This window comes from Rhinoderma darwinii, chromosome 3 (assembly GCF_050947455.1).
Source record: "Rhinoderma darwinii isolate aRhiDar2 chromosome 3, aRhiDar2.hap1, whole genome shotgun sequence".
NCBI lineage: Eukaryota > Metazoa > Chordata > Amphibia > Anura > Rhinodermatidae > Rhinoderma > Rhinoderma darwinii.
In genome coordinates, this window is record NC_134689.1 from 248,257,539 (window position 1) to 248,269,996 (window position 12,458).

Here is a 12,458-nt window from a genome sequence, read left to right on the forward strand (position 1 = left end):
CCATCTCCCACCAACCAGGGTGGCAGGCTCAGGAGTGGGTGAGCCTATCGCGGCCTGGTCTGTCGGAGTTAGCTCCGCCCCCTGTCCTTTATTACCTGCCCTGTTCTCTCCCTCAGTGCTTGTAATTCTTTTGGATTCCTGGCCCCACTGCTGCTTGCTCCAGCCTGCTTCTGCCGTGCTTCTGCCTTGCTGCAGTTCTGCTTGACCTGCTTTGCTTTGCCCCTGGCTTGCTTCTGTCTCCTTGCCCGCTTGGGTGTACTCACTTCGTCCTGGTTCTGACTGTCCGTTCGCCGCTCCGTTTCCTCGTGGCGTTCCGTGGCTACTGCCCCTTCCCTTGCATGTTCCCTGTTTGTTTTCCTGTGCACTTAGACAGCGTAGGGACCGCAGCCCAGTTGTACCTCGTCGCCTAGGGCGAGTCGTTGCAAGTAGGCAGGGACAGGGCGGTGGGTAGATTAGGGCTCACTTTCCCTTCACCTCCTTCCGGCCATTACACACATACTGTATAATGCCCCATAGTGATAAACTAGAGAAAAAGGAGTCCATACATATCAACATATGAAAAAATTAAACATCTTTATTGATAACATAAAATACACTAAATGACAGAGACAGAGAATCTAAAATAAATCCTTGTAGGGGCGCTCTTCTACACCTCTGGGTCACACTAAGGCTGGGTTCACACGACCTATTCTCAGACGTAAACAAGGCGTATTATGCCTCGTTTTACGTCTGAAAATAGGGCTGCAATATGTCGGCAAACATCTGCCCATTCAGTTGAATGGGTTTGCCGACGTACTGTGCAGACAACCTGTAATTTACGCGTCGTTGTTTGACAGCTGTCAAACGACGACGCGTAAATGGACTGCCTCGGCAAAGAAGTGCAGGGCACTTCTTTGCCACGTAATTTGAGCTGTTCTTCATTGAACTCAATGAAGCACAGCTCAAGATTTACGAGCGTCTCAGAGCGTCTCAGACGCCTCGTAAATTACGAGGAGGAGCATTTACGTGTGAAACGAGGCAGCTGTTAACAGTCTGTCTTTTCACACGTAAATGCCTCTCATCGTGTGAACATACCCTAAATCTCCCATACATGGGTAAGTGCATCTATCGCACCTAATTTGGCTTTATGCCGTTTTTCCAAGGCACTAATCACTTGGAGTAGTTACAGGCCTTTTGAATTAGGCATTTTTGTCTATCCTTGCACTGCTTGCACTTTAAATCACTTCTATTTGATGCACCCTGTGTTGGAGCTACATTGAGTTATAATAACCATGCATACCATTAGTGTAATGTATATATATACTGTCATCAATGTATACATCTGTGATCCGTACAAGGATTTATTTTAGATTCTCTGTCTCTGTCATTTAGTGTATTTTATGTTATCAATAAAGATGTTTCATTTTTTCATATGTTGATATGTATGGACTCCTTTTTCTCTAGTTTATCATGTATTGTTAGAGTCTTTATCTCTAATTATTTATCTGGGTGGTTGAGATTTGTCTCCCACCTTGACACGTATATGTCCTGTGAGACTTCTTGTCTAATTATAATGCCCCATAGTGCCTAATAGAAAAATAATAACATAATTACTTACCTATCCCCGTTCCCACGACGGGTGGAGGATCTTTCTCCTCTGGTCTGTGCTGTGTGTGACACAGCGCAGACAGGTGATGAAGTCACTCTTTCGCGCCTGCCTGCTCCGAGCCGCTCACGGTAGAGTGAATGCTGGAGCACAGAGCTGTCAGCTCCTTGCTCCAGCATTCAGGAAGTGGGACCAGCACGGTGAGCGGTGTGTGGCTATAGGGGCCCTGCGGGCCCCCCCGGGTTAGGGGCCTGGTCACAATTGCGATTGTTGCGAACCCTAGAACTACGCCACTCTATACAGTAGCCTATGGCAGAGCAGGGAGATACCTCCCTGCTCTGTCATAGTGTTCAATAGTATCTGCATCCGAAGGACGCAGACACTATTGAATGTGGTGTCGCTGCCGCTGTAGCAGCCATAGCGGCTACTAGCAGAGCCTTCGGGCATGGGGGGGCCGTGCCGGCTTGCTGCACGGGCCCCCTCATGCTGTGGGCCCCGTAGCAGTTGCTATGGCTGCTATAGCGGTAGTTACGCCACTGATAGTAGCTATGTTTACATCTACTCTAGCTTGCTGTGTATGTGAGGTCTTGAAGGGATACCGAGGCTTTAGTCTTTATTATCTCTATTTATTGTGTAGTAGAATGTTATTTCTTGTTGCCTGGAAGCAGCCAATTCAGGCTGGGGAGAGGCTCATTAAAGTATTCCTCAATGGAATTAGGGACAGGAAGTCCAGAAAAATGTGTCACTAACATGATCACTAACTTATCTCATATATTTGCAGTTCTGAAAACCTTTGTCTAACTGCAGTTTAGGTTTAGTATTCAGATCAGGCTATGATTTATGTGAAGACATAGTTTTTCAATATTTTCTGTTTTCATGTCTGAAGTAAAGGTCCTTTTACACCGGCCAATATGGGCTATGAAAACGAGCGCGGATCAACGAGACAGTTAATTGATCGGCGTACGTTTGCTGCTTTCAGAAGGATCAAGGATTGGTTATGTATGGGGGATTATGTAAAATGGCTTGTCCCCATGCATTTGCATGACGTCAGTAGCACATATGCTGCCGACAATGATAACATTTATTGCTGCATAAAAGATGCAATCAGCTATCATCGGATGATCATTGCCCTGTCAACAAAGGGGAATGATCGAGAGCTAGCGTTCTCCTACAAGGGCCATAAGAATATAACCAGCCCTGCTGCTGGTTAGTTGAGCTGTTTTTTCTAGGGATTTGTCATAGAAGTCAGCTATTTGCAGACTTTTATTTTTTTTTCAGAAGGCAATTCTGTGCAATGTGGGGGGCTTGTTCACGCGTTTTATTTCACTCCACCACACTCTAATCATACTGGTTGCAATGTCTTAAATAACAAATAGATATTCCCAAACATTTATTGCAGGCTCCTAAGTATCATGGGGCTACCCACTGCTCCCTCTCCACCATACCCACTGCTCCCTGGTGCCCCGTTCGTCTTCCATGTCCGGGCTGACGTTCTCCTTTCCTCCTGCACCGCTCTGCTCGTTGCCTTCCATGCCACCAGCTCTCTCCTCCTGGCTTTCCTGCTGCGACCCTTAGAACGCGTGAGCGCGGATCCTTCTCCTCTTAAAGGGCCAGCACATGCCAAATTCCACCCAGCTTTCCTGGTTATAAAAGGGTAGCTCCCACTTCGCTCCGTGCCTGGGCAATTCGTTTTTTTTAGTCTAGCTCGATAGTACAGATTTCTTGTTTTTTCTACTGGATTTACTGTTACTGACCCTGCTTGAACACTTGACCATCCCATTTTCCTCATACCATTGACCTTTTGACTGTTTACCCTCATGATCGTCTGCCGCTTGCCCTGACCACTGGCTATGCTAACCGTGAGTGAACATCTGCAGCCTGCCTTGATCTATTCTAATACCGAATCCTGTATCTTCTCTGCTGTTTTTGTACCTTGCCTGTCCACATCGGTCGTTGCCAACAGCGACTACTCTGGGGGTATCTACCTGGGCATACTAGCGGCCAAGTCCACATCTCTGTAATGAGGTTGAAGTTTGAACACCTAGTTATGCCTTAGACTCTGCTCCCCAGTTTAGCCCCAAGACAAATCCATTGACCACATGGTGGGTCCAGACTATCCTCTGTAGGCCTCGTGACATTCACTACTTCTACGAGCCCCGTGAGACTCAGCATATTTTATCCTACATCACATTACCAAGAGGTCTACAAATCGATCTATTGAACATGCACAATCATATGCACAGTCTGAAATGTACTAAAGTGGATATTTGATGTGATTCTGTTCTAAAATTTATTCTTTCTTAGTAGTGGTATAGTTACCTCTATATTAGGTTATTTGTTTTTTTTCTGGGGCTTATTGCTAGAGATACTAGAAGTGGCTGAGCATGCTGTACCCAGTAAAACTGAAGATATTCACAAGAAAATGATTTTCTGTTAGCATTATTATGCATACAGATATAGTTACAGTATATAACTTGCAGAGCCGTTTGAATTATGGAGCTCACTGTATATGATACCATGCCCCATCATTTGCTTTAGTATTCTGCTTTAATAGAAATTGTATTTTTATTTTCAGCTGGGATTGAAGACATTTTATAGTGTTGGAATTCTTGGCTTTAATTCACCAGAATGGTTTATTTCCGCTGTGGGAACAGTTTTTGCTGGGTAAGTACAATTCTTGACTTTCATTATGTATTGGGGACAGTGGGATAGTAGGCACAGTATTGATGGGCAGCACACACAGCATTGAGGTGCAGCAGCACAGCAGGCACAGTATTGGGTGATTTTACATTTTAGCGTATTATTTTGTCATCCAGAACAATCCCCTGAGTGGGAGTGCAGCATTCCGTATTGGGTATTCAGTATTGGGACACCTGAGGCAGCAACATGGCACATTACTCGGGCAGCAGCAGCAGGTATGGTATTATGGTTAGCAGCAGGGGAATAGCAGTAGCAGCAGGAGCTGTATTGAGGGTAGCAGCAGGGACAGTATTGGTCACAGCCGCAAGCTTGGTATAGGGGTCAGCATGAGACACATTATTTTGGATGGTGATGTGTTGCAAAAGCTAGTAGCCAGAGATGACCGGGTGTCAAACTCTTGAGAGACGAGTCATTGCAAGCAGAAGCCTTCATGACAATCTCAGGCAAATGGAGAAGACTAGGAAATGAAATGACTACAATTAGAGAAGTCATCCGTTACTTTATTGTTGTTTATTTTGCTTTTGACAGCTACTGATCAGTACTGTATCCACTTGTCTAATCTTGGATGTTCCCCTGAGGGGAATTTGACATTCACAGTCACATCCTAGTTTATGACTCGGCTGGAAAGTGCAGGAACTTTTAGACGTAAGTATCAGCTACTGGGAACAGCACAGTACTGCGGACAGCAGCATCACAGCATTTATAGTCACTATATTCTATTATGATATGGTAATAATATTTGGTCATGGTATGGTGGTATTATTCAGTCACTGTATGATAGTATTATTTAGAGTTATACTATTATATATAGATTACAGTGTTTATAAAGGAGGCAAATCATTTGGGGGCACAGACGTACAAGTAGGTCCAGAATTATTTGGACAGTGACACAATCTTCATGTTTTGGGCTCTGCATGCCACCACATTGGATTTGGAATGAAACAACTGAGATGGAATTGAAGTGTAGACTTTCAGGTTTAATTCAAGGGGTTGCACAAAAATATCCTGTGAAACGCTTAGGAATTGCAACCATTTTTCTACACAGCCTCCTCATTTCAGGGGCTCAAAAGTAATTGGACAAATTAACATTACCATAAATAAAATGTTGTTGTTTTAATACTTTGTAGAGAATCCATTGCAGGCAATGACTGTCTGAAGTCTGGAAGCCATGGACATCACCAAACGCTGGGTTTCCTCCTTTGTGATGCCTTGCCCGGCCTTTACTGCAAGCGGTCTTCCGTTGTTGCTTGTTTGTGGGTCTTTCTGCCTTAAGTTTTGTCTTAAGCAAGTGAAATGCAGCTCGATCGGGTTGAGATCTGATGATTGACTTGGCCATTGCAGAATATTCCACTTCTTTGCCTTAAAAAACTCCTGGGTTGCTTTCGCAGTATGTGCTGGGTCATTGTCCATCTGTACTGTGAAGCGACGTCCAATCAACCTTGCTGCATTTGGTTGAATCTGAGCAGAAAGTATATCCCTGAACGCTTCAGAATTCATCCGGCTGCTTCTGTCTTCAGTCACATCATCACTAAACACTAGTGACCCAGTGCCTTTGGCAGCCATGCATTGCCTATGCCATCACACTGCCTCCACCATGTATTACAGAGGATGTGGTGTGCTTTGGATCATGAGTCATTCCAAGCCTTCTCCATACTTTCTTTCCCCCCCCCCCCCCATAATTCTGGTACAGGTTGATCTTCGTTTCATCTGTCCATAGAATGCTGTTCCAGAACTGGGCTGGCTTCTTTACATGTTGTTTGGCAAAGTCTAATCTGGCCTTTCTATTTCTGAGGCTGATTAATGGTTTGCACCTTGTGGTGAACCCTCTGTATTTGCTCTCATGAAGTCTTCTCTTTATGGTAGACTTAGATACACCTACTTCCAGGAGAGTGTTCTTCACTTGGGTAGATGTTTAATCTTTCATCACTGAGGTGTGTAAGATTTTTCTCCTGGATGTACAGATAGGCTATATCTTTATGGTAGACTTTGATACTGATACACCTACTTCCGGGAGAGTGTTCTTCACTTGGGTAGATGTTGTGAAGGGGTTTTTCTTCATCATGGAAAGGATTCTGCGATCATCCACCACTGTTGTCTTCCGTGGACGTCTAGGCATTTTGGAGTTCACGAGATCACCAGTGTGCTTTTTTTTTTTTTTTTTCAAGAATGTACCAAACTGTTGATTTGGCCACTCCTAACATTTGTGCTTTCTCTCTGATGGATTTCTTCATTTTTTTCCGATGATGGTCTGTTTCACTTGCATTGAGAGCTCCTTTGACCTCATATTGTGGGTTCACAGCAGCAGCTTCCAAATGCAAATGTCACACCTGGAATCCACTCCAGACCTATTACCTGCTTAATTGATGATGGATTAATGAGGGAATAACCCATGCAGCCCATTAAATAGCTTTTGAGAGAATTGTCCAAATACCTTTGGTCCCTTGAAAAAGAGGCAGCTACATATTAAAGAGCTGTAATTCCTAAACCCTTCCTCAAATTAGGATGTGAATACCCTCAAAATAAAGCTCTGAGACGGCACTTTAAGCCCATATTGATTATATAACTGTATATTCAATATGTTTTGGTAAACGGCTAAAATGCCAAAACTTGTATCACTGTCCAAATAATTCTTGACCTAACTGTATATCAATAGGACAAATTTTTCAACGCACTACTTTTCACCCCCTCTACCAATGTCCCAAGTGTCTCCAGAGTCCAGTAATACCCCTGATTCAAAGACAGAAAAAGGAGTAGTTTTAGTTTTCCCAATCCCTCTTGCCTCTCTGCTTTAGTTCAGTGACAATTCCACCTTGAGCTTTAGGCCTTATTTACACGAGCATAGTTCACATCCGTGATCCGCGCGTGAAAATCACGCGCGTCGCACAGACCTATGTTAGTCAATGGGGCCATTCAGACATTCCGTGATTTTCACGCAGCGTGTGACCGCTGCGTAAAACTCTTGACATGTCCTATACTCAGGCGTTTTTCGCTCATCACGCACCCATTGAAGTCAATGGGTGCGTGAAAATCGCGCAGAGCACACGGAAGCACTTCCGTGTGTCGCGCGTGATTCGCGCTACAGTTGTTAAATAAAGTAGGGAAAAAAAAGCACCACACTCATTGCAGTTTCTAAGCATCGAAACCGCTTGTCATAAGGATGGCATATGCGTGAAAATCATGCAGCCACGCACCATTCACTGATGACACACGGTACTGCAACGCGCGCAAAACACACACTTTCGTGTGAATTTCGCCTTAGGCCCTGAGTTGTTTTTTTTGGTGCTGTTTTTGACGTGGAAACCGCATTAGAAATCACGCCAAAAAGTGGCCGAAAACGCCTCCCATTGATTTCAATGGGAGGCGGAGGCGTTTTTTTTTTCCAGTGAGCGGAAAAAAACACTTGCAGGAAAAAGAAGCATCATGCCCTTTCTTCAGGCGTTTCCATCTCTGGCCTCCCACTGACAAAAATGGGAGCCAGGGAAAGCAGTTTTCGCAGCGTTTTTTGCTCACGGCGCTCAATGGCCACAGCCGAAAAATGCGGTAAAAAGCGCGGCAAGTGTTCTGCCAGCAGGTCAAAATCTGATCCATTTTTCGTCTGCAAAAAACTCTGTGTGAACAGGGCCTAAGACCTTAGTTATCAGAGACAGACTATTTACTAAAGGGGTTCTGAATCTTTTCTGTGAGATTTACAGCAAGGGAAACGAAATCTCGTTTACCTCGTAATCTCGCGAGATTACGCGTGGCTTGCTGGAATCTCACAGAAAAGATTCAGAAGTGTCAGGATTCTGAGTACACATGACGTCCTGGCTGGAGGTAATGTATAGTCATTATCAGGACACTGCAGTAATGTTATAGTGTGTTTATGTGGCTGCACATAGCGATATAACTATATCGCTATCTGCAGTGTAAATGAATGGAGAGAAATGTATGACGCTGATAGGTCAGCGTCATACACTCCTCTGTACAACGCCCACTTGGTCGAAAGTAAAAATACGCCCACTTGGGCATTAAGAAACTCATTAGCATAAAGCTAAAAATCGCTAATAAAGTGGTTTAAAATAGATCGTTTTTCGAAATAAAAAGCATTACTGTCACCTACATTATAGCGCCCATCTCCTTATGTAGGAGATAGGGCACTTATAATGTGGTGACAGAGCCTCTTTAAAATCCCCATCAAAAACGCATCTGAAAAACCGTGTGTTTTTCTTGCGATTTACCACATGCCTTTTTACCGCCAAATTGCACCAAAACGCATCTAAAGAACACATTCGGTTTTTCAAATGCGTTATTCCTTCGATTTTTAACCACACCTCTACCGCTACATGTGAACATACCCTAAAGCAGGCCATACACTAAAGATTTTATACTAATGAATCAATTTTTTGCCAGCTGTCGGTGCCTTTTTGTGACATGAATGTGTCACAGACACCGACTGAAGACTGATATCTGTGGAAAAGTTGATCTGTCATGTTGAATTTTGTGCCCTTTTGGGTACAATCACTGGCAATACTTGGAAAATCATTCATGCCAGATGTGCAGCCCATCAATAGAAGCCCAGACCGGGCTGCACATCAAGCCAGAGATCGATGGGCGATTTGACATTTTAGTGTATTATATTGTCATCCAGAACAATCACCTGAGTGGGAGTGTAGGATTCCGTATTTCTGGAAACAAGTGTGGTGATTTCACGGCTGCCATTTAAAAGATCTCATTATTAGCATTATAAACATTAAAAAATAATGCAATCTGATGGCTCAGGACCTGGTATTTTTAATAGAAGGAATATTGAGGTGCATTTGATTTTGAGAAGTGGCAACTATTTTTGCACTGTTTTTAAACATATTTTCATATCAACAACTAGATCATGGAAAACAGGATTTACCTTTATATTCAACTTAATTTTTTTGCATGGCACATTTTTACTTGCATCTCTAGGTACATTATAAACATATAATAATAATAATAATAATAATAATAATAATAATAATAATAATAATAATAATAATAATAATAATAATAATAATAATTAATAATAATACAAAGAATGAACACAAACAAGGTCAGTTACATAATTATATTGTTTTTTTTATGACAAATACAACCTTAAATTTCCTGGTGCCTAATGAATGATGTCTTTTGAGTTGTACAATATGTCGTAAAGTTATTAACTGCAAAAACAGCAAATGTCACACTTGAATGGACCAATAAGTCATGGAATGCTGCATCACAGGTTATTTAATGCCTATAGCTAACAGACTTAACCAGTTTATTCTGAAGGAATGCAGAGTAGTATGCTGATATACGCAAGACACAAGAAGAGCTCGTTTATCTATGTACGTTAATGCATTTTACTTACACTAACAATAGTTTAGTCCGCATAGGTTATATATATATATACAGGGTGGGCCATTTATATGGATACACCTAAATAAAATGGGAATGGTTGGTGATATTAACTTCCTGTTTGTGGCACATTAGTATATGGGAGGGGGGAAACTTTTCAAGCTGGGTGTTGACCGTGGCGGCCATTTTGAAGTCGGCCATTTTGTATCCAACTTTAGTTTTTTCAATGGGAAGAGGGTCATGTGACACATCAAACTTATCGAGAATTTCACAAGAAAAACAATGGTGTGCTTGGTTTTAATGTTACTTTATTCTTTCATGAGTTATTTACAAGTTTCTGACCACTTATAAAATGTGTTCAAAGTGCTGCCCATTGTGTTGGATTGTCAATGCAACCCTCTTCTCCCACTCTTCACACACTGATAGCAACACCGCAGAAGAAATGCTAGCACAGGTTTACAGTATCCGTAGTTTCAGTTGCTGCACATCTCGTATCTTCACAGCATAGACAATTGCCTTCAGATGACCCCAAAGATAAGTCTAAGGGGGTCAGATCGGGAAACCTAGGGGGCCATTCAACTGGCCCACGACGACCAATCCACTTTCCAGGAAACTGTTCATCTAGGAATGCTCGGACCTGACACCCATAATGTGGTGGTGCACCATCTTGCTGGAAAAACTCATGAAACGTGCCAGCTTCAGTGCATAAAGAGGGAAACACATCATCATGTAGCAATTTCAGATATCCCGTGGCCTTGAGGTTTGCATTGATGAAGAATGGCACTTTGAACACATTTTATAAGTAGTCAGAAACTTGTAAATAACTCATGAAAGAATAAAGTAACGTTAAAACCAAGCACACCATTGTTTTTCTTGTGAAATTCTCGATAAGTTTGATGTGTCACATGACCCTCTTCCCATTGAAAAAACTAAAGTTGGATACAAAATGGCCGACTTCAAAATGGCCACCATGGTCAACACCCAGCTTGAAAAGTTTCCCCCCTCCCAGATACTAATGTGCCACAAACAGGAAGTTAATATCACCAACCATTCCCATTTTATTTAGGTGTATCCATATAAATGGCCCACCCTGTATATATATATATATATATATATATATATGCACTAGAGATCATTAACCTTACTCAAATTAGCAGGTATAGCCACCTTGCATTATGAAATGTCTGTAGTTAGTTGGTGATATCTATCATAGATTTCAAATATCCTGTGTATTATGTCTTGACTTTAATAGATACTAGGCAAATTGAAATCCTCTATATTCATTTGGGTATATTCACACGCAGCGGTAATAGTGCAGCAGATCACTGCACCATTACTGCAACACAAAGTCGCATACAAACAGTTTCACAGTTTTGAATACAATTGGAACAGTGTCTAGTTAAAACCCGGAACAAAAATCACATGTAAATACAGTTGATTTTCTCACCATTTTTCTGTTGTGGAGATAGTGTGCTGATCTGCTGTACCATTACCATTGCATCAGAAGCATACACAAAGGGGTGGGTGGGCTTAAACTTTTCAACAACCGGTTCCCTACGTGGCATGTGGGCTGCTTGTGGTGTAGCATGCCATGGAAAATAATTTTTAAGTTAATAATCAAATTGCCAAGTTAACCCCTCTTATATACTATAACTTTGTACCACGTGAACCCACAGCTCCCACTATGACCTAAAAAATGGTAAGTGAATGCTGGGAGCTGTAGTTTCACAAACAAGAATCGTACCATCCATCATCTCCCTGCAGACTTTACAAGTGAATCCAGTACTGATGCGATGAAGTCAAAGGTAGAATTAACATTTACAATAAGTGACTCAGGTGATGTCTTCTCTGATTGTTATCACTCTCTTTTCTTCTTTGCCCCACTTAACACAGACCTGCATGACGACATGGAATGTAAGAATGGACAGGCTGGGTATGTTATGGCAGGAAGGAGGTGAAGGGAACAAGTGAGCCCTAATCTACCCACCGCCCTGTTCCTGCCTACTTGCAACGACCCGTCCTAGGCGACGGGGTACAACTTGGCGGCAGTCCCTACGCTGACTAAGTGCAAGGGGATACAAACAGGGAACAAGCAAGGGAAGGGGCAGTAGCCCACGGAACACCGTGAGGAAAGGGAGTGGTGAACGAGCCAGTCAGGATCAGGATGTAGTGGAGTATACAAACGCAGAGCACAGAGCAGGAAGCAAGCCAGGGGCAGAGCGAAGCAGGATAAGCGGGAACTGAAGCAAGGCAGAAGCACAGCAGAAGCAGGCTGGAGCAAGGCAGCAGTGGGGCCAGGAATCCAAGAAGAATAACAAGCAATGAGGAAGAGAAAACGGCAGGTATAAATGGACAGGGGGCGGAGCTAACTCCGACTGACCAGGCCGCGATAGGCTCTCCCACTCCTGAGCCTGCCACCCTGATTGGTGGGAGCCGGTGTCAGTCTAAGAGGTCTGGCCTCAGGTGTCGACTGATTAATCCTGGGAGTATCCACAGACGTAGTGCCTGGCAGATCCTTTACAGTACTCCCCCTTTTATGAGGGGCCACCGGACCCTTACTAGGAGGACCCGGTTTAGTGGGGAAGAGAAGGTGGAACCTCCTGACCAATACCCCAGCGTGAACATCTCGAGCAGGTACCCAAGTCCTCTCCTCCGGCCCGTATCCTCTCCAATGGACCAGGTACTGGAGGGAGCCCTGGATCATTCTACTGTCCACAATCTTGGCCACCTCGAATTCCACCCCCTCAGGGGTGAGAACGGGAACAGGAGGTTTCCTCGAGGGGGACCAGGACGGGGAGCAGCGTTTAAGGAGGGAGGCATGAAAGACGTC

At 43.4% G+C, this 12,458-nt stretch overlaps 1 protein-coding gene across 1 annotated transcript in view; it reads left to right on the forward strand.

Annotated features, from left to right (window-relative positions):
• Positions 1 to 12,458, forward strand: part of ACSBG1 (acyl-CoA synthetase bubblegum family member 1) — a 102,212-nt gene that overhangs the window by 49,930 nt on the left and 39,824 nt on the right. The window contains exon 5 of the mRNA XM_075857655.1: positions 4,161 to 4,249. Within this exon, the coding sequence (XP_075713770.1) occupies positions 4,161 to 4,249 (89 nt within the window). The remainder of the gene's footprint in view (positions 1 to 4,160; positions 4,250 to 12,458) is intronic.